At 45.7% G+C, this 18970-nt stretch overlaps 1 protein-coding gene across 3 annotated transcripts in view; it reads left to right on the top strand.

Moving 5' to 3' along the window:
* The window catches only part of sptbn5 (spectrin, beta, non-erythrocytic 5), a 59141-nt gene that overhangs the window by 16185 nt on the left and 23986 nt on the right, over positions 1-18970 (top strand). For all 3 annotated transcript variants that reach the window (XR_005210527.1, XR_005210526.1, XM_037796268.1), the window contains exons 21-52: positions 5-80; positions 265-476; positions 1267-1516; positions 1614-1753; positions 1864-1963; positions 4250-4420; positions 4518-4682; positions 4767-4856; positions 5051-5187; positions 5838-6024; positions 6709-6818; positions 6940-7030; positions 7116-7232; positions 8477-8634; positions 9159-9291; positions 9405-9550; positions 10364-10478; positions 10571-10681; positions 10783-10962; positions 11047-11250; positions 12430-12579; positions 12661-12765; positions 14378-14566; positions 14737-14892; positions 14985-15176; positions 16151-16246; positions 16386-16507; positions 16582-16696; positions 16788-16901; positions 17755-17876; positions 17968-18130; positions 18207-18395. Coding sequence is in view for 1 of the 3 variants with exons in the window: in XM_037796268.1 (XP_037652196.1) it covers positions 5-80; positions 265-476; positions 1267-1516; positions 1614-1753; positions 1864-1963; positions 4250-4420; positions 4518-4682; positions 4767-4856; positions 5051-5187; positions 5838-6024; positions 6709-6818; positions 6940-7030; positions 7116-7232; positions 8477-8634; positions 9159-9291; positions 9405-9550; positions 10364-10478; positions 10571-10681; positions 10783-10962; positions 11047-11250; positions 12430-12579; positions 12661-12765; positions 14378-14566; positions 14737-14892; positions 14985-15176; positions 16151-16246; positions 16386-16507; positions 16582-16696; positions 16788-16901; positions 17755-17876; positions 17968-18130; positions 18207-18395 (4606 nt within the window). In the remaining 2 variants the exon portion in view is untranslated. The remainder of the gene's footprint in view (positions 1-4; positions 81-264; positions 477-1266; positions 1517-1613; positions 1754-1863; positions 1964-4249; positions 4421-4517; positions 4683-4766; positions 4857-5050; positions 5188-5837; positions 6025-6708; positions 6819-6939; positions 7031-7115; positions 7233-8476; positions 8635-9158; positions 9292-9404; positions 9551-10363; positions 10479-10570; positions 10682-10782; positions 10963-11046; positions 11251-12429; positions 12580-12660; positions 12766-14377; positions 14567-14736; positions 14893-14984; positions 15177-16150; positions 16247-16385; positions 16508-16581; positions 16697-16787; positions 16902-17754; positions 17877-17967; positions 18131-18206; positions 18396-18970) is intronic.

Here is an 18970-nt window from a genome sequence, read left to right as displayed (position 1 = left end):
CCAGGAAGCAGGATTGCAGTCCAGCAGAGAGCGCAGCCATCGTGGAGGAGGTTCAGGGTCTCGAGGCTCTGCTGAATCAGGTCTGAGTTTGATTCATCATCACAGTTACACCTCCTCTGATCCTCTGAGTGCTGAGTAATATTACGAGAATATTCAAAGCAGAATGCATGTTATTTAAATCATGAGCAATGATCATTGAAGTGCTTTAATACTGAGCCTCTGTTTTTCACACTGTGTTGTTGTGTTGCTGTTGTTGTGGTCCAGTTGAAGTGTCAGGCTGCAGACCGCCAGCGGCTCCTGGAGGAGGCCCGCGGGCTGCAGAGCTTCCAGCAGCAGTCCAAGGAGCTGCAGCGCTGGGCCGGCTCGGTCCAGGACCGCCTCCTGCAGGAGGAGGCGGCCGCCGACGTGGCCTCGGCCGTGGCTCTGCTGGAGCAGCACCAGGAGCTCCGGCTGGAGATGGAGGAGCAGAGGAGCAGGTGAAGATGACGGCTTTCTCCTGGTGGCTCAGTGTTTAGTGGATCAAATATCATGAGATTACAGTCTGAGATTTAAAGATAACGTACAGCGAGCCGGTCAATGTTTTGAAGTAAACCCAGACAGGGTGATGCGGTCTGAAGGGGACTATTTCACAACAATGACCCGCTAGCTGTACATTATCCCGCGTATTACACGGCTACTTACTGAAGGAATCAATAGTTTGACACAAAAACGGTCCTCCAGAGTCCGAACTCAGAACTGCATCTATAGCAACGGTCTGTTATACATAGCAACGGTCTGCTATGCATAGCAAAGGTCTGTCATACATGGCAACGGTCTGTTATACATAGCAACGGTCTGCTATACGTAGCAACGGTCTGTTATACATAGCAACGGTCTGTTATACATAGCAACGGTCTGCTATACGTAGCAACGGTCTGTTATACATAGCAACGGTCTGTTATACATAGCAACGGTCTGTTATACATGGCAACGGTCTGTTATACATAGCAACGGTCTGCTATACGTAGCAACGGTCTGTTATACATAGCAACGGTCTGTTATACATAGCAACAGTCTGCTATACGTAGCAACGGTCTGGTATACATAGCAACGGTCTGTTATACATAGCAACGGTCTGTTATCCATAGCAACGGTCTGCTATATGTAGCAACGGTCTGTTATACATAGCAACGGTCTGTTATACGTAGCAACGGTCTGCTATACGTAGCAACGGTCTGCTATACGTAGCAACGGTCTGTTATACATAGCAACGGTCTATTTCCTCAGGTCAAAGGAGATGGAGAAGTTGGGGAAATCTCTCCTGCAGGGTTCGTCCAATGGGAAGACGGGAGGCGTCGACGTCCAGCACACTCTGGACAAGCTCAAAGCCGATTGGTCCAAGCTTGACAAGCTGTGGACCGCTAGGAAGGAGCGCTTGGAGCAGGGGGTGGATCTCCAGAGGCTGAACCAGGAGGGAGACCGCATCGAGGCGGCGCTGTCTGGACACGAAGCCCGACTGAGGGTCAAAGACGTCGGGGTGAGGACGCTTCACTCGGATCTGTTTTCACGGTCCGTCCTACGTCTACAGTAACAGTGATGATAGTGATGATATATGTGTGTGTTTGTCGGTGCAGGACTCGGTGGACGGCGTTCACAGTCTGCTGGGCCGACAGGACGAGCTGGAAGGCCTCCTGAAGGCTCTGGACCAACGAGTGGATCATTTCTCTGAGCGCAGCCAGGAGCTCATCAACCAGCAACACTACGCTGCCAAACAGTAAGAGAACGCAACAGAAACATCAGCGTCCAGGCGAGTGGATGTGATATGTAGTTCAATATGAAGAAGAAGAAAGATGGATGAGAAAGCTAACTGAGTTTATCTTTCAGCATCAAGGAGAGGAGCAGGAGCATCCAGAAGGCCAACAGGAAGTTAAAGGAGAGCAGCAGGCAGAGGAGGAGTCTGCTGCTGGCCTCAAAGAAATACCAGGTATTATTATTATTATTATTGTGGCAGCTGCCAATTCTCTGGTGCTTGCTGTTGTTTCCCTTTTCCCTGGTGTTTTTTTGGTTGAGTTGCTGAGTGATTAGAGGGTTATTCAGTTCACCTGTTGCGCAGGGTGTGGGGACTGGCTCTTAAATGATAGTTGAGAGCAGCTTGGTGCATTCCCCTCTTGGCCAATCAGGGTGTAACGACGCCCTTTCTGTAGGGCTTAAAAGAGGAGGGAAACTGCACACCCAGTGTCATTCTGATCTCTCCTTCACTCAATGCAACATGTGTTATCAACTTTACCAGAAACTCTGGTCTGTTTTGGGCCCTTTTGGGATTCTGTGATCTTTGTGTTTTGTTTGTTGAGAGTGTTGACTCTCCTAGTTGGGGAAACAAGTTAAGTGCCAACCAATTGGGTTACCTGCACTGGGACGTTTAGGTACTATTTGTGCAACGATCTGGCTTGCCTTACAATAGCCTAACGCCTGCAGGCTGTATTTTTGTATTCTATTCATTTGTTGATTTTCAATGAAACCCTTTATACCCATTTCTTTTAGTGTATTTTATTTGGGAAAACTTTAAAGGAGGGTAAAAGGAAAAACACAAACCAATATTTCAGTTTCTTTAATTGTTTGTTAATATAGAGGCATTTGTTCATTATTGAAGAGGCATTTGTTCATTATTATTATTAAGAAGGCATTTTATTTTATATTATTATGTGGATGGGAACTGTTTTTCAGTCTTCTGACTGAACAACTAAAGTCTGGGGAATTCAGTACCGCCACATTATTATTGATATTATTATTATTATTATTATTATTAATATTATTATTAATATTATTATTATTATTAATATTATTATTATTATTATTAATATTATTATTATTATTATTATTAATATTATTATTATTATTATTATTATTATTAATATTATTATTATTATTACTACAGTGGAAACCATAATCAAGCTCTTCTCAAACCTTTTCTCCCACATGGTGACCTGACGTAGGTTTCTACATGATGACGCTGCTACATGTACAGTGTATATATACATCCTTATAGTCAGTGTACAATAACACAAACTAACTAACTAACCGGTGGATGCAGCGGTAGACCAGCAGCTCTCCTGTTCTGAGAGGTTCAATTACTGTTTTTGTGAATGGAGTCTGGTGGCTTTGATGAGAACGATATAACGGCTTCAGTTCCCCGTCAGAAAGGGCTGTCTGATATTCTAAATATATCACACACTTAAACTGGTATTGATTTCTTTTTATTTGATGCTCCTGTCCACAGCCGCTTTACCTCAATTATTTTTGAGACCCTTTTCTGTCATTTTTAGGATATTTTTCACACATTTTTGGGCGTTTTTACAAAAAATGTTATATATATAAATATATGTAACCGTTTCCCTTTGCTTCTCGTCTTTGTGCTAAGCTACGCAAAAATAAATATAATATAAATATAGCGTACACTTTAACTGAATTTTTTAGGTGTCTTAAATCCATTTTTCTGCTGCATCCGTCCACAGACGCTTTACCTCGCCGTCAGACCGCCAGCTTTCTCCGGGAGCTGCGTCTGTTCTCTTCCCATCGAGCTGCGATCACAAACTTTACAGCCCCACTGACGTCTGTTCTCTTGTCACCATAGCAACTCGCCATTTTCATTTGTACCAGTCAAATTACCACAACAAACAGTTCAGTGACCCTTCTACCAAAGAACGTATATTGATAAGAAGTGAAGGTCAATTGTTCGTTCCAGCAGCAGAGCTACTCTTCCGCCATTTTGGACTGAAAGCGACCACCAGATGTCAGTAAAACGTCCGCCTACAAAGAGACGTACAAAAGTAAAACTAAATTATTTCTATTCTATTGTCATATTCTACTGAAATAGCCTGTGTTGGACAATAAAATATATATATAATAAGAGTTTTCAGTCCAAAATGGCAGCAGCGGCTGTTGTCAAAAAAACACCAGAGTTCTGTTTCTTTGCTTCTACACTCCTTGGCTCTACTTCTATTTTATTTCTATGAAACGGGACACATTAAGAAATGTTTACGTTTGAAGCTGTGTAAGGGTCTATGTATTGTGTATTTGTGACATCACAAATGTACATAAATCCTGTTTAAAGTCACAGTGTCTGAATACAGGTTGTGTTTATTTCTCTGTGGATTGAGCGCTTAAACCTCCTTTATAATAAAAAAGACATGAAAATGATTTTACAGTATGGGACCTTTAATTCAGTCGTGATTGATCTATTGATCGATCGACTGATTGATTGGTTGTGCAGGAGTTCCAGAGAGACGCAGACGAGCTGCTGCTGTGGATGGAGGAGAAGTTTAAGGTGGCGGAGGACGAGTCGTACCGCGACCCCACCAACATCCTCCGAAAGCTGAAGAGACACGAGGCGGCGGAGAGGGAGATGCAGGCTAACCAGGTCTGGCTGGACGGACTGGTTGAGGTAAACCGGAGCTCACTGGTTCCCAGTACGATCATTCATACATACAGGGGGGGGAATATAAAGAATCTATAAGTAAACGCTGCCTGTACGTGTTCAGCTGGGGGAGGAGATGCTCGCTGAAGAGCACTACAGCAGTCAGAGCATCAGCAGGAAGTCCACTCAGCTCAGCAGCCGCTGGAGGAGGCTTCAGGACAAGATGGGCGACAGAGGAGACAAACTGAGACAGGCGGGACAGCAGGAGCAGCTGATGGAGCTGCTGCAGGTGAAACACTGACTGACCGCTGAAGGATGAAGGAAACTCTGCTTCAGTCATTTTCTATTAAAGTCATTCTTCCTTCCTTATCAGGACGCCAAGCTGAAGATCGAGGCCATCCAGTGGATGCTGAACAACGCTGCCAAAGGTCACGACCTCCGCTCCAGCCGCCAGCTGCTGAAGGTGAGGTCGACGCTGATAAAACGTCATTTCATTTAGGATTTAGGATCATGATGGTATCGAATCAGGAGATAGGTGAATCATCCCAGACCTACTGATCAGACCAGTAAACACACACTTTTCATCTAGAAATCAAACTGTAAACCAAACGAGCTGTTGTCAGTATCAGAGTCTAACTGCTGCGTCTCTGTGTGAAGGAGCATCAGCAGCTGGAGCAGGAGGCCAAGGAGCTGGCGGAGAAGATCAACTCCATCGTCAGCAGGGCCAAACACCTCGCCTCCAACCACTTCGACTCCCAGAGGATCCTCCAGGAGACCGACACCTACCTCACTCTGTGAGTCCACACAGTCACGGTCCCCAGAGGATCAATCCCACCCACTCTTCCTCTAGCGCCACCAACAGGTCAAAGGTTTATTTATCTAGTGAATATCTCTACCAGCTTGTATTATTATTAGAGCTGTCAAAGTTAACGTGATGATAATGCATTAACGCAAATACGTTTTAAAGCAACTAACTTCTTTAACACATTAACGCACCTTGTGATTTTTAGGTTGTAGCGGCTCAGTTTTAAAGCTAGAGTGAAGATCCTGGTATCATAGTAAACAATAAAACCTGATGAATCCATCGGTACCAACCATGTCAGACTAGCTGGTCATGAAGGAGGTTAAATAACGCTCCAAACTTACGCTAAATGTTGGCGAGGAAAAACTGCCATGTCCATTTTCAAAGGGGTCCCTTGACCTCTGACCTCCAGATCAGTGAATGTAAATGGGTTCTATGGGTATATTTGTCCACTCCCGTGTTGATAAGAGTATTAAATACTTGACAAATCTCCCTTTAAGGTTATTTTTGAACAGATAAAAAAGTGTGATTAAACATGATTAACGGTAGAAATAGGAGGAAAAAGGAGGAAGATGATTTCTCCGAGAGGAAGCGGGACATGATGAAGCAGATGATGTTGATTTGAGGATCTTTGTGCTGCAGGTTCAAGTCCCTCCAGAAGCCTCTGGACCGGCGTCGAGCTCAGCTGGAGGCTTCGGTGCTGCTGTTTGGGTTCTATCATGACGTGGACCTGGAGCTCAGCTGGATCTCCGAACACGTTCCCGCCTCTGGATCTACGGGATACGACAAGTCTCTGGCTGGAGCCGCCAGCCTCATGCAGAAACACAAGGTACCAGCTGGATTACACTTTATCACTTACTGTATTAAAACCTTTATCCCTCTAGTGGAGGGGTCAGCAACCTGCAGCTCTTCAGCTCCTCTCCAGCGGCTCCCTGTGGATCTTTAAACATGGAAATGAAGAACTGTTCTTTGTTTACATTTTTCATTTTTATTTATCATCGTTGTAGGTCTATGGTACGACGGTACGACGGAGTATTAGGGCCACATTGAGGGAAAAAAAATACATCTGAGATTTAGAGAATAAAGTCAGAATATTATAAAGTAATTTTACGTGTTATTTTCTTTATTCTCGTAATATTACGACTTTTTTTCTCGTAAAGTTATAACTTTATTCTTGTAATATTACGACTTTATTCTCGTAATATTACGACTTTTTTTTTCGTAAAGTTATGACTTTATTCTCGTAATATTACGACTTTTTTTTTCGTAAAGTTATGACTTTATTCTCGTAATATTACGACTTTTTTTCTCGTAAAGTTATGACTTTATTCTCGTAATATTGCGACTTTTTTTCTCGTAAAGTTATGACTTTATTCTCGTAATAAAGTTATGGTCTAGTTCATCTAAACAGCTCAGAATGAGATCATGATGGTGAGAAAGAAGTGAAGGTCTTTTTCTTTTATAAATCAAAATAAATCAATACATAAGTCCTGATGTGTTTCACCTGCTGTAGGAGCTGCAGGCGGAGGTGAACAACCACCGAAAACACCTGAACCATGTCCTGGAGAAGGGGCGGGGCCTGGCCAGATCCAGCAAATCAGACGGAGAGGAAGTGACCCAGAGGTGTGTTCACCTCTTCAGGGTCCATTCTCACATTTTGACCTTTGCATTTCATGTCAGAATCTGGCTGGGACGATACGCCTATCTCCCGATTCAATACTATCACCATACTCTTTTGTTGCAGGTGCAAACACCTGAGTGCAGAGTGGGAGGAGCTAGAGGAGGCCTGCAACAGGAGAGCAGCTCACCTGAGCAAGGCCATCACCAGAGAACAGGTGAGAGGGACGTAGAGATGACATTATTAATATTATAAATGTGTTGGGAGTATTTAGTGCTGAAGTGTCTCTGGAACGTCTCCAGCTGCTGTTGGACTGCTCAGAGCTGGAGTCCAGGCTGACCGAGACCCTCGCCGTCGTGACCACCGACGACTACGGCAAAGACCAGCTGGCCACGCAGAGTCTGCTCACCAAACACCAGGTACAGCACTCACTCTGAGGGGTCTGGACTAAACACGCAATATGTCATGTTCTGCCACTCAATCAAAACTGTAACAGAAGACGGAGTTCGGTGATGCAGCGTGGGATCATGGGAGTTGTTGTCTTCATGTCAGTCAGCTTCTCTCGGTTAGGATTCAATCTGTGTTTCTCGGACGTTGTTCGGCGGACGCAGGACGTCCCGGAGAGGCTGCGAGCCGAGCTGCCGTTAGCTAACTGCCGCTAACGTTTGCTCAGCTTGTTTCTCTGATAACTTCAGATCCAGACGTCCGACGACTAAAATCCAGTTAAAATATCAAGTTAAAAATAGAGTTGTTCCGATACCGATACCGGTATCGGAAATGCGTCCAATTCTGCCCAAAATTTGGGATCCGGTATCGCAGAGTACGCCAGTCTATGCACTGATACCATAATTAATTAACCCAGCAAACAGTAAGCCTTCACAATAGCCTACACTGTGCTGTCGTCCTGGAGGTATCATGGTTGCCACTGACAGCTACTGTTTTAGAGCAGCGAAGAAGAACTGACTGCAGGTAGTTTGTCACAGCTGTTAGATAATGATTATAATAATACTAACTATAGTTTTTTTATCACGCTGGTATTGGAATCGGTGTCGGGAAGGAAAAAATGGTATCAGAACATCTCTAGTTTAAAAACCACCACGATCTAAAAAGTCTATCGTTAAGAATGTGTCTTCAAACTGGATAAACAGTCAGTTTATGACGGCTTCTGGCAGACAACCGCAACGCTGACGCTGCACAAACGACCAAATGAAACGCGCCGTTAGCTTGATTAATATTACACATTTCTCTGGGTTGATAATTGTCGGAAACTTTTGGGATAAAGTAAGAACAAAACTCAACAAAATATATATCATAGGTCTAGTTGTTTTTACACATTTTAATGTGGAAATGTTCCATATTAAACCTTTAACCAAAACAATGGGGGACCTCAGATCCTTCCCTGTGGAACTCCTCAAAGGTAAACTGAACTCTGCTGATACTTACAGCGATCTTTACACTTTGTATTTTTCAACTTTGTTTTGCCTCTTGTGCACAGATTGAACTGAAATGTAGAGCTTCTCTTCCAAAATATTATTATTATTATGTTCCATATCCTTTTTGTGAATAACATCTGTTTTAAACATAATGCATGATGGTAAAATGTGAAATGTAGCAGCACGTGTACCTTCGAACTCTACCCTGATGGTTTCCCTGGCTGCTGCAGGTGTTGGAGGGCCAGCTGGAGGTGCTGGAGGTGGAGGTGGAGGCGTTGGGGGACCAGGTGGAGCAGGCGGTCCACAACTGGAGCCTGGAGGAGCTCAGCAGACCCTACAGTCGCCTCAGCAGCCTGAACCAGCAGCTGCAGCACCAGGCTGCTCTCAGGTAAACACGGACTCAGTACTACAGCTCCCATGATGCTTTGAGAAGATAAATAGGAATGTTGGAGTCAGTCAGGTACAGTTGCTGTGGGCTACATCTTGAGCCCCTTCTTAGCCTCTATTTGTTTACATTTTTGCAAATAATCCCCATTAAAAGTATGCAGAAGTATCTATTAGCAGCTCCTGTCTGCAGTGGACCTGTGGATGTACAGACACTGGATTACTGTGATACTGAAGAACACTTAAAAACATGATGATTCTCAGGCAAGTCCTGCAGTTTTATGGAGAGTCTTTTTTTATATGACTTCCAAGCAGATTTCTGGACGTTTATTGTGGACGGACACCAGATATAAAATCATCCTGGGGAAGTTTAAGTTGCACCGAATGTAAAAGTCTGTGTTTCATGTCTGTGTGTTCAGATTTGACTGAGTTAGGACTCTTGAGAGGAGGGCGATTTGTGTGACTGCAACTCTGTCTGCAATACAATAACTCACTTCCTGTCTGTTCTCCTCACGTCTCTCTCTCCAGGGGTCAGAGGTTAACGGAAGTCCTCCACCTCCACGAGTTCAGACGAGAGTCCTCAGAGTTAGAGGACTGGATGAACCAGCAGAGACAGACGGCAGAGTCTCAGGACCTGGGCAACGACTACCAACATGTTCAGGTAACATCTCAAGTCATGATGATGATGATGATGATAAACCTCTTAGAAGGTGATTAGAGGTTAAAGGTCACTGTAAAGTGAAGAGCTTCTTGTGTTTGTGACGGACGTTTCAGCTGATTCGTGGGAAGTTTGAAGGATTCCTGAAGCAGCTGGAAGTCGGAGAGGAGAGGCTGCAGAGCTGCAGCGAGCTGGCTGCTCGACTGATCCGTAACAAACATCCACAGACCTCCTCAGTCAGAGAGACGCTGCAGCAGCTCAGGTAGACACTCAGGTGTTCACTCAGGTAGACACTCAGGTAGACTCTCAGGTGTTCACTCAGGTGTTCACTCAGCTAGACACTCAGGTAGAAACTCAGATAGACACTCAGGTAGACACTCAGGTAGACACTCAGGTAGACTCTCAGGTAGACACTCAGGTAGACTCTCAGGTGTTCACACAGGTAGACTCTCAGGTGTTCACACAGGTGTTCACTCAGGTAGACACAGGTAGAAACTCAGGTAGACACTCAGGTAGACACTCAGGTAGACTCTCAGGTAGACACTCAGGTAGACTCTCAGGTGTTCACTCAGGTACACTCTCAGGCGTTCACTCAGGTGTTTACTCAGGTACACTCTCAGGTGTTCACTCAGGTGTTTACTCAGGTACACTCTCAGGTGTTTACTCAGGTAGACTCTCAGGTGTTCACTCAGGTAGACACTCAGGTGTTCACTCAGGTAGAAACTCAGGTAGATTCTCAGGTGTTCACTCAGGTAGAAACTCAGGTAGACTCTCAGGTGTTCACTCAGGTAGACTCTCAGGTGTTTACTCAGGTACACTCTCAGGTGTTCACTCAGGTAGACTCTCAGGTGTTCACTCAGGTGTTCACTCAGGTAGACTCTCAGGTGTTCACTCAGGTAGAAACTCAGGTAGACTCTCAGGTATTCACTCAGGTAGAAACTCAGACAGCCAGACAGTTAGTGAGGTAGTTGACCTCATTCTTTGCCTAAACTAGGACACTAAGAAAGGAAGAAATAAGCGTTAAAGGAAGGGCTTCAAGGGTCGATGCAGCTTTGTTAATTCTATTTGTTTGCAGTGCATGCTGGGAGGATTTAAAGGGCGTGGCCAGAGATCGCCAGGATCAGCTGCAGAGAGCCGAGGAGTGTCACCGCTTCTACCAAGACCTGACGGACGCACTGACGCTCATCCAGGTACGGTATCTACCGGTCAGCACATCCATCCACATGATGCTGAAGTCCAACCCCTCAGAGTCCCCTCCCTCCCTCTCTCTCCCTCTCCGTAGGAGCGACAGAAGAGCATCCCCGATGAGGTGGCGAAGGATTTGCGAGGAGTGATGTCACAGCTGAGGAAACATGAAGCTCTGCTCCACGAGCTGGCTGCCACGGAGCAGCAGGTAGAGAGACACAGAGAGAGGAGAGGACTTTAAACCTCAGGGCGTTTCCTGTGAAGACGCTCGTGGACGACCACACAGTTATGTTTTTTGTATTTTTGCAGTTGCAGGAGCAGCTGGACGCCGTGGACTCCATCCTGGACCTCTGCACGCCTCAGTTGAAGCTCCGCCTACAGGAAGTGCAGCAGGAAGTGGTGGAGCGGTGGGAGGAGCTCCGACTCCAAGCGGAGCAGAGGGAGGAGGAGCTAAAACTGGCATGCCAGAGATATCTCTTCCTTAATACGGTGAAGACAGACAGACGGAGGATTCAACATTAGTAATCCCTTCGTGCTTCTCGGCTCTTACCCATGATACTTTGTTCTCTCCAGGCGCAGGATTACTTCCTGTGGTGCAGCCAGCTGATCGGTGCGATGGCCGTCGAGGAGAGCATCAGCGACGTGGCGACCGCCGACCTCCAGCTGGCCCAGCACCAGCAGCTGTGGGCCGAGATGGAGGCCAGACAGGAGACCTACCGACAGGCTCTGGACATGGGAGAGGAGCTGCAGACGCAGGACAGGACCAACAGGAAGGAGGTGAGACTGGTCAGCTACAGACTGGTCAGCTACAGACTGGTCAGCTACAGACTGGTTCAGCTACAGACTGGTTCAGCTACAGACTGGTTCAGCTACCGACTCGTTCAGCTACCGACTCGTTCAGCTACCGACTCGTTCAGCTACCGACTCGTTCAGCTACAGACTCGTTCAGCTACAGGGACAGAGCCCGCTGCGTTGAGCCGACATATTTTCACATCTAACTCGGTGAATTACCGGTAACAATTTATTTTACAGTTTTATCTTGTTTGTTGATTTTTGAATGAAGCCTGTTTTACAAGGTCAAATTACTGTGTTTGTCGATGGAGTCTGGTGGCTTTGAGGAGAGTTTATTCATTTTGTTTTCTGCGTTAATAAATTACAATAATTGAAAAAATCCCTGTTAATTTCTTCTTTTTTTTTAAAGTTACCGTATGTAAGTTTTTACACGTATAAACATTTTTGAATCGTTTTTTATTATACCCCCGCGACCGCAACGTAGTCGGGGGTATATAGCGTTCCACGTGTCCGGCCGTTCGCGTGTCACACTTTCGTTTCTGGAGCAGAACTCGGAAACTATTTAACTTTGGAACTTCAAATTTGGTGTGATGGCAGATGACAGTGTTGGGCACCCTGGACTTGAAGAAGGTGAGCTAATAACAAGCTACGCTGTGCTCAATAGACTCATTCCATTAGTTCCTGAAGGGCAAAACCTTTTGCCCTTCAGTAGGGGTCAGGCGGTGAGCGGCGGTATGTGAGCCGTGCTCACGTTTGCCTTGTTGCCAACGTGTGAACAGGTTGTAACCTAACCTTAAAACATGAGACCTTCCTCTATCAGCCTGTAGACTGCTTTTAAAAAATGAAAATGAAAATCCATTAAATGTGACACCATGTGCTCATTTCCAGCTCCGTTTACAGCGTGCAACGATGGCTAACATTCGGTTAGAAATGGAGTTCGCTAACGACAACAAACGACCAGCCGCCACCACGACTCAGACTCCGACACAAACTCCACGGAAGCACAAACAAAACTTCCAATTCATCCAGCACACTAGCGAGTCTTGCCTCGCCTCTGTAGGACCCGTCCCGCAGAGGAAGCATCCTGGACTCTGAGAACCAGCCGGTGTATTTGTGGTGCAGTCTGGTGTCTGAGGAGGTGTTTAACCGTGTGTCCTCCTCCAGGTGTTGGAGAAGCTGGAGGCGCTGCAGGAGGAGCGAGACAGACTGGAGGAGCAGTGGAACCAGAAACGGAGCTGGTTGGAGAGCGTTCACCTGGAGCAGGTCTTCTACAGAGACGTTAACAGCGTGGACAAAACCTCCAGCTCACAGGAGGTAAACTCAGCCCTAGTGTTTGTGAGAAACATCACCATCACATTCAGGGTCTGATCGGCGGTTAATTCAACCTCTCCACAGATCCTGTTGCAGAACAGCACTCTGGGAAACACGGTCGATGAGACGGAGGGTTTGATGAAACGCCACGAAGCTTTTGAGAAGCTGCTCGGCTCGCAGGAGGACAAGGTCTGCTCTCTTTACCTGTACCACGACATAGAGCTGCAACAACCTCTATTCTCATTATCTGTTATACATAGCAACGGTCTGTTATACTTAGCAACGGTCTGTTATACATAGCAACGGTCTGTTATACTTAGCAACGGTCTGCTATACTTAGCAACGGTCTGTTATACATAGCGACGGTCTGTTATACATAGCGACGGTCTGTTATACTTAGCAACGGTCTGTTATACATAGAAAAGGTCTGTTATACATAGCAACGGTCTGTTATACATAGAAAAGGTCTGTTATACTTAGCAACGGTCTGTTATACTTAGCAACGGTCTGTTATACATAGCAACGGTCTGTTATACTTAGCAACGGTCTGTTATACATAGAAAAGGTCTGTTATACATAGCAACGGTCTGTTATACATAGCAACGGTCTGCTATACTTAGCAACGGTCTGCTATACTTAGCAACGGTCTGCTATACATAACAACGGTCTGTTATACATAACGACTGTCTGTTATACATAACGACTGTCTGTTATACTTACAGTAGCAACAGTCTGTTATACATAGCAACGGTCTGTTATACTTAGCAACGGTCTGTTATACATAGCAACGGTCTGTTATACATAGCAACGGTCTGTTATACTTAGCAACGGTCTGCTATACTTAGCAACGGTCTGTTATACATAGCAAAGGTCTGTTATACATAGTAACGGTCTGTTATACATAGCAACGGTCTGCTATACTTAGCAACGGTCTGCTATACATAGCAACGGTCTGTTATACATAACGACTGTCTGTTATACATAACGACTGTCTGTTATACTTACAGTAGCAACAGTCTGTTATACATAGCAACGGTCTGTTATACATAGCAACGGTCTGTTATACATAACGACTGTCTGTTATACTTACAGTAGCAACAGTCTGTTATACATAGCAACGGTCTGTTATACGTAGCAACGGTCTGTTACATGTAGCAACGGTCTGCTATACTTAACAACGGTCGGTTTTATGTAGCAAAGGTCTGTTACACATAGCAACGGTCTGTTATACTTAGCAACAGTCTGTTATACGTAGCAACGGTCTGTTACACGTAGCAACGGTCTGTTATACATAGCAACGGTCTGTTATACATAGCAACGGTCTGCTATACTTAGCAACGATCTGTTATACATAGCAACGGTCTGTTATACATGGCAACGGTCTGTTATACATAGCAACGGTCTGTTAAACATAGCAACAGTCTGATACACATAGCAACGATCTGTTATACATAGCAACAGTCTGATATACATAGCAACAGTCTGATATACATAGCAACAGTCTGATATACATAGCAACGGTCTGTTAAACATAGCAACAGACCATTGCTCCGTATAGCAGACCGTTGCTAAGTATAACAGATACATTATTATACATAGCAACGGTCTGTTATACGTAGCAACGGTCTGTTATACATAGCAACAGTCTGTTATATGTAGATATGTTGCGCTGGCAATGAATAGTTTTTAAACTTCAGATTCAGCTCTGACATGTGGCCCGTGTTAACGTGACCGTAGAGGAGATGTAGACCTCCTGTCCGTGGATGTAGATGTGAATGTTCCCTCCCTCTGTACGCTGCAGCTGTCCTCTCTGACGGAGCTGGCCGAGCGGCTGAAGAAGCAGCTGAGCAGAGAGAAGAGCGGTCGGGTCCAAACCAAACTCAAGGCCCTCCTCCAGCGACGCGGCAGGATCAAGGAGCTGTCCGTCAAACGCAGGGAGGAGCTGGAGCTCTCCAGGATGCTGTGTATCTTCAACCGAGACGTTGCTCAGGTAAACCTCTAACCAATCAGCTTCATCTCTAAATGAACGAAACAAGACACCAAAGAACGGTTTCTCTGTGTTTCAGCTGCTTGAGGTTCATTTCTGAGAAGGTTCCTCCTGTTTTTATGACCTGTGTGTGTGTGTGTGTGTGCGTGTGCGTGTGCGTGTGCGTGTGTCAGGCCGAGGAGTGGGTGTCTGAGCGGATGCAGAAGATGTCGGAGGACGGTAAAGCCGACCTCAGCAACCTGCAGGCCAAGATGAAGCTTCTCCAGAAGCATCAGGTGTTTGAGGCTGAGATCCTGGCTCACAGAGAGATCATCGGCTCTGTGCTGCTGGTGAGACGAGACGTTCTCTTAGAAAACATCTTCAGACTTCTGAAACTTCACGGTGCAGACCACCTTCCTCTCTCCTTGTTCTGTGCCTCCAGGCCGGGGAGGAGCTGGTCTCTCTTCGACACCCGAGGTCCAAGGAGGTGAAGAGGAGCGCAGCCGCCCTGCAGCTCCACTGGGAGGAGCTGAAGAAGGCCCTGGCCAGCCGAGGGAAAGCTCTGGAAGATAACCGAGACTTCCTGGAGTTCCTGCAGAAAGTGGAAGAGGTGGAGGCCTGGATCAGACACAAGGTGGGTTCACCCTGTGTTTACCCTGCGTTTGCCCTGTGTTTACCCTGTGTTTACCCTGCGTTTGCCCTGTGTTTACCCTGTGTTTACCCTGCGTTAACCCTGCGTTTGCCCTGTGTTTACCCTGTGTTTACCCTGCGTTTGCCCTGTGTTTACCCTGTGTTTACCCTGTGTTTACCCTGCGTTTGCCCTGTGTTTACCCTGCGTTTGCCCTGCGTTAACCCTGTGTTTACCCTGTGTTTACCCTGCGTTTGCCCTGTGTTTACCCTGTGTTTACCCTGCGTTTGCCCTGTGTTTACCCTGTGTTTACCCTGCGTTTGCCCTGTGTTTACCCTGCGTTTGCCCTGTGTTTACCCTGTGTTTACCCTGCGTTTGCCCTGCGTTAACCCTGCGTTTGCCCTGTGTTTACCCTGTGTTTACCCTGCGTTTGCCCTGTGTTTACCCTGCGTTTGCCCTGTGTTTACCCTGTTTACCCTGCGTTTGCCCTGTGTTTACCCTGCGTTTGCCCTGTGTTTACCCTCCGTTTGCCCTGCGTTTGCCCTGCGTTTGCCCTGTGTTTACACTGCGTTTGCCCTGTGTTTACCCTGTGTTTACCCTGCGTTTGCCCTGTGTTTACCCTGCGTTTGCCCTGTGGTTACCCTGTGTTTATCCTGCGTTTGCCCTGTGTTTACCCTGCGTTTGCCCTGTGTTTACCCTGTGTTTACCCTGCGTTTGTCCTGTGTTTACCCTGCGTTTGCCCTGTGTTTACCCTCCGTTTGCCCTGCGTTTGCCCTGCGTTTGCCCTGTGTTTACACTGCGTTTGCCCTGTGTTTACCCTGTGTTTACCCTGCGTTTGCCCTGTGTTTACCCTGTGTTTACCCTGTGTTTACCGTGTTAAACCCTGCGTTTGCCCTGTGTTTACCCTGCGTTTACCCTGTGTTTGCAGTGTGTTTACAGTACAGTGTGTAATGTGTGCCTCTGACCTGTGTGTGTTGTAGGAGGTGATGATTAATGTTGGAGATGTCGGGAAGGATTACGAACACGGAGTTCAGCTGCTGAAGAAACTCGCCGAGTTCAGGGGAACTGGAGACGGAGTGAGAATTTATTCATTTACTCTCTGGATTCTCATCGCCCTTATCTCATATATATATATATATATATATATATATATATATATATATATATATATATATATATATATATAAATATAATGAAGGTGTATTTATTGTGTAGGACGTGACGGTGGACGACGCTCACATCACAGCCATCAACCGACTGGCAGCCAGACTGGAGAAGAGACAGAGCACCGATGAGCTGGTGACAGTTAGACAGAGGAGACAGCAGCTCAACGACAGGTAACTCTCACCTGTTGATCTCACCTGTGTGGCTCATCCTCTCAGTTTGAGTCTGAATGCCTCGTCTCTTACAGGTGGAGCAAGTTTCACGGAGACCTGAACAACTACAAGAAGAAGCTGGAGGGGGCGCTGGTGGTCCACGACCTCATCAGAGAGCTGGAGGAGGTTCGAGACAGAGCCAACGAGAAGGTCAGTCACCTGATACCTCCTTAAAGCTCCACCCCAGATCCCCCACTGGGACGACCTTAACGAAGTCCGTCCTCTGTCTCTGTCTCTGCAGATGCTGCTGCTGCAGGGACAGGACTGCGGTTCTGATGTGGACGGCGTGGAGAACCTGATCAGACGCCACGAGGAAACGGAGCGAGAGGCCGGGGTCATCCAGGAGAGGTCAAAGGTGAGTCGGAGGGCTTGTTTTGAACATGCAAAATTTAAATAGTTCAACGGGAGCGAGAAATCTGCGTGCCGCTGTGCTGTGAAAGTCTCTCAGCGCTGAGATCCTCAGCCTGTGGTCACTGCCGTCCTGACGTTGCTGAATCAGCAATGGAGGATAAATAAATGTTGTATGTGTCTGTGGTCACCCAGAGCTACGATAGTCCATCATCTCTGTCCAGAGACCAGAAACCACAGACGGTCTCTGGTAGAAAACAACAACGTCTCTAGATGACGTCATGTTGAGTGTTGATGGAGCAGCTGCATAACCTGGCACTGATCCAGCCAGACTCCATTCAGATAACAAAGCATTTTAAAAGTTGTTTGCTCGTCGTCATGGTAACAGACCTGACAAAGCATGAATTCAAACTTTTTATTAATCAGCATCATTATGTAGTTATTTCAGCATCATTTTGATCTGTTTATTGATATTAAATCACAGCACAATCTGTTTATTTTGGGTTCACACCGCAGTAGAGACGTGTGGCTGCTAGATACAGTCAGAGTGATGTCACTGTATGTGAGTACAGCTCGCCGCCGGGTGACGTTATGAACCCAGACACGACGGCGTTTGGTTTTCTGACATATCTGGGACTTCAACATGTACAAAGCAGCAACAGAGGTTATTTTTTCCACGGTTGATGGAGGAAATGGAGGAAAGAGAAGTTGTTGATATCTCTGGAGACGAGCTCCTCCTCCTCTCCGGAGCGTCTAGAGCCAAGTAGCTGAGATAAGTACAGTCAGTGTGACGGGAGAGATCGAGAAGCCAGAACATGAACTGATAACAGTTTCCCCGTCGTCCCTCCGTGTTCACTCAGGACCTGGAGAAGCAGGTCTCAGACCACCTGAAGGCTCGATCAGTGATGAGCGACAAGCTGAAGAACAAACAGAAGGAGGTCCAGAAAGCTCTGAAGACGCTGGACAAGGAGGTGAAACTCAGGTGAGGGAGGTTCTGAGCACCAGCTGCTGAGCGGTTCATGACCTGCTGTGATCTGCCGCGGGATCCCAGTCCTAATGTTGTGTTTGTCCAGGAAGGAGAAGCTGCAGGAGGCCCACCAGCTGCAGCTGTTCAAAGCCAACCAGCGCCTCCTGCTGGATTGGAGCGTCAAACAGGGCAGCGAGATGGCAGAGAAAGGCCTTCCGAAGACCAGAGGCGAGGCGGACCGGCTCATCGTGGAGCATCAGGACTGGAAGGTGGGCATCGTAGTACTGTGGAGTACTTCTGCTGTACTCGGTCAGTACAGTTAATCAAATGTGACTGTGTCTCCAGACGGAGATCGACGCCCGCGCCGAGCGCATCGACTCCGTCCGGGACTTCGGTCTGGGTCTGATCCGGTCGGGGCACGGTTCGAAGGCAGAGATCCAGAAGGCCCTGAACCAGCTGGAGGAAGCCAAATCTGGACTGGACCGAGCCTGGCTGAACCGAAACACGACCCTGGATCAGGCCCGAACCCTGCAGGTGATTACAACCTACGTTTAAATCTGCATTTCTGCTCCAGACATAATGATCAGACCTGTCAGTGACTTTATGCTTCGGTTTGGTAAATATAGATTGATTGATTGATTGATTGATTGGTTGATTGATGTACGTATTTATTTATTAATGTATTTATTTATTCATTCACTTATTTATTTATTAATGTATTTATTAATTCATTCATTAATTCATTTTTTTTAAAGTTATTTATGTATTTATTAATTCATTTATGTATTAATTAATTAATTAACTTATTTTTTATTTATGTATTTATTAATTTATTTACTTATTTATTTGTTTATTTATTTATGTATTAATTTATTTATTTATGTATTCATTTATTTATTTACTTATTTTTTATTTATGTATTTATTTATGTATTTATGGATGTATTAATTCATTAATTTATGAATGAATTAATGTTTCTATTTATTTATTTATTTACTTATTCATTTTTTAAAATTTATTTATGTATTTATTCATTTATTTACTTATTTTTTATTTATGTATTTATTAATGTATTAATTAATGTATTAATTAATTAATTAGTTTATTTA

This window comes from Sebastes umbrosus, chromosome 16, assembly GCF_015220745.1.
Source record: "Sebastes umbrosus isolate fSebUmb1 chromosome 16, fSebUmb1.pri, whole genome shotgun sequence".
Taxonomy (NCBI): domain Eukaryota; kingdom Metazoa; phylum Chordata; class Actinopteri; order Perciformes; family Sebastidae; genus Sebastes; species Sebastes umbrosus.
Note: the sequence above shows the minus strand (reverse complement) of the source record. Positions and strands in the feature narration are given on the sequence as shown.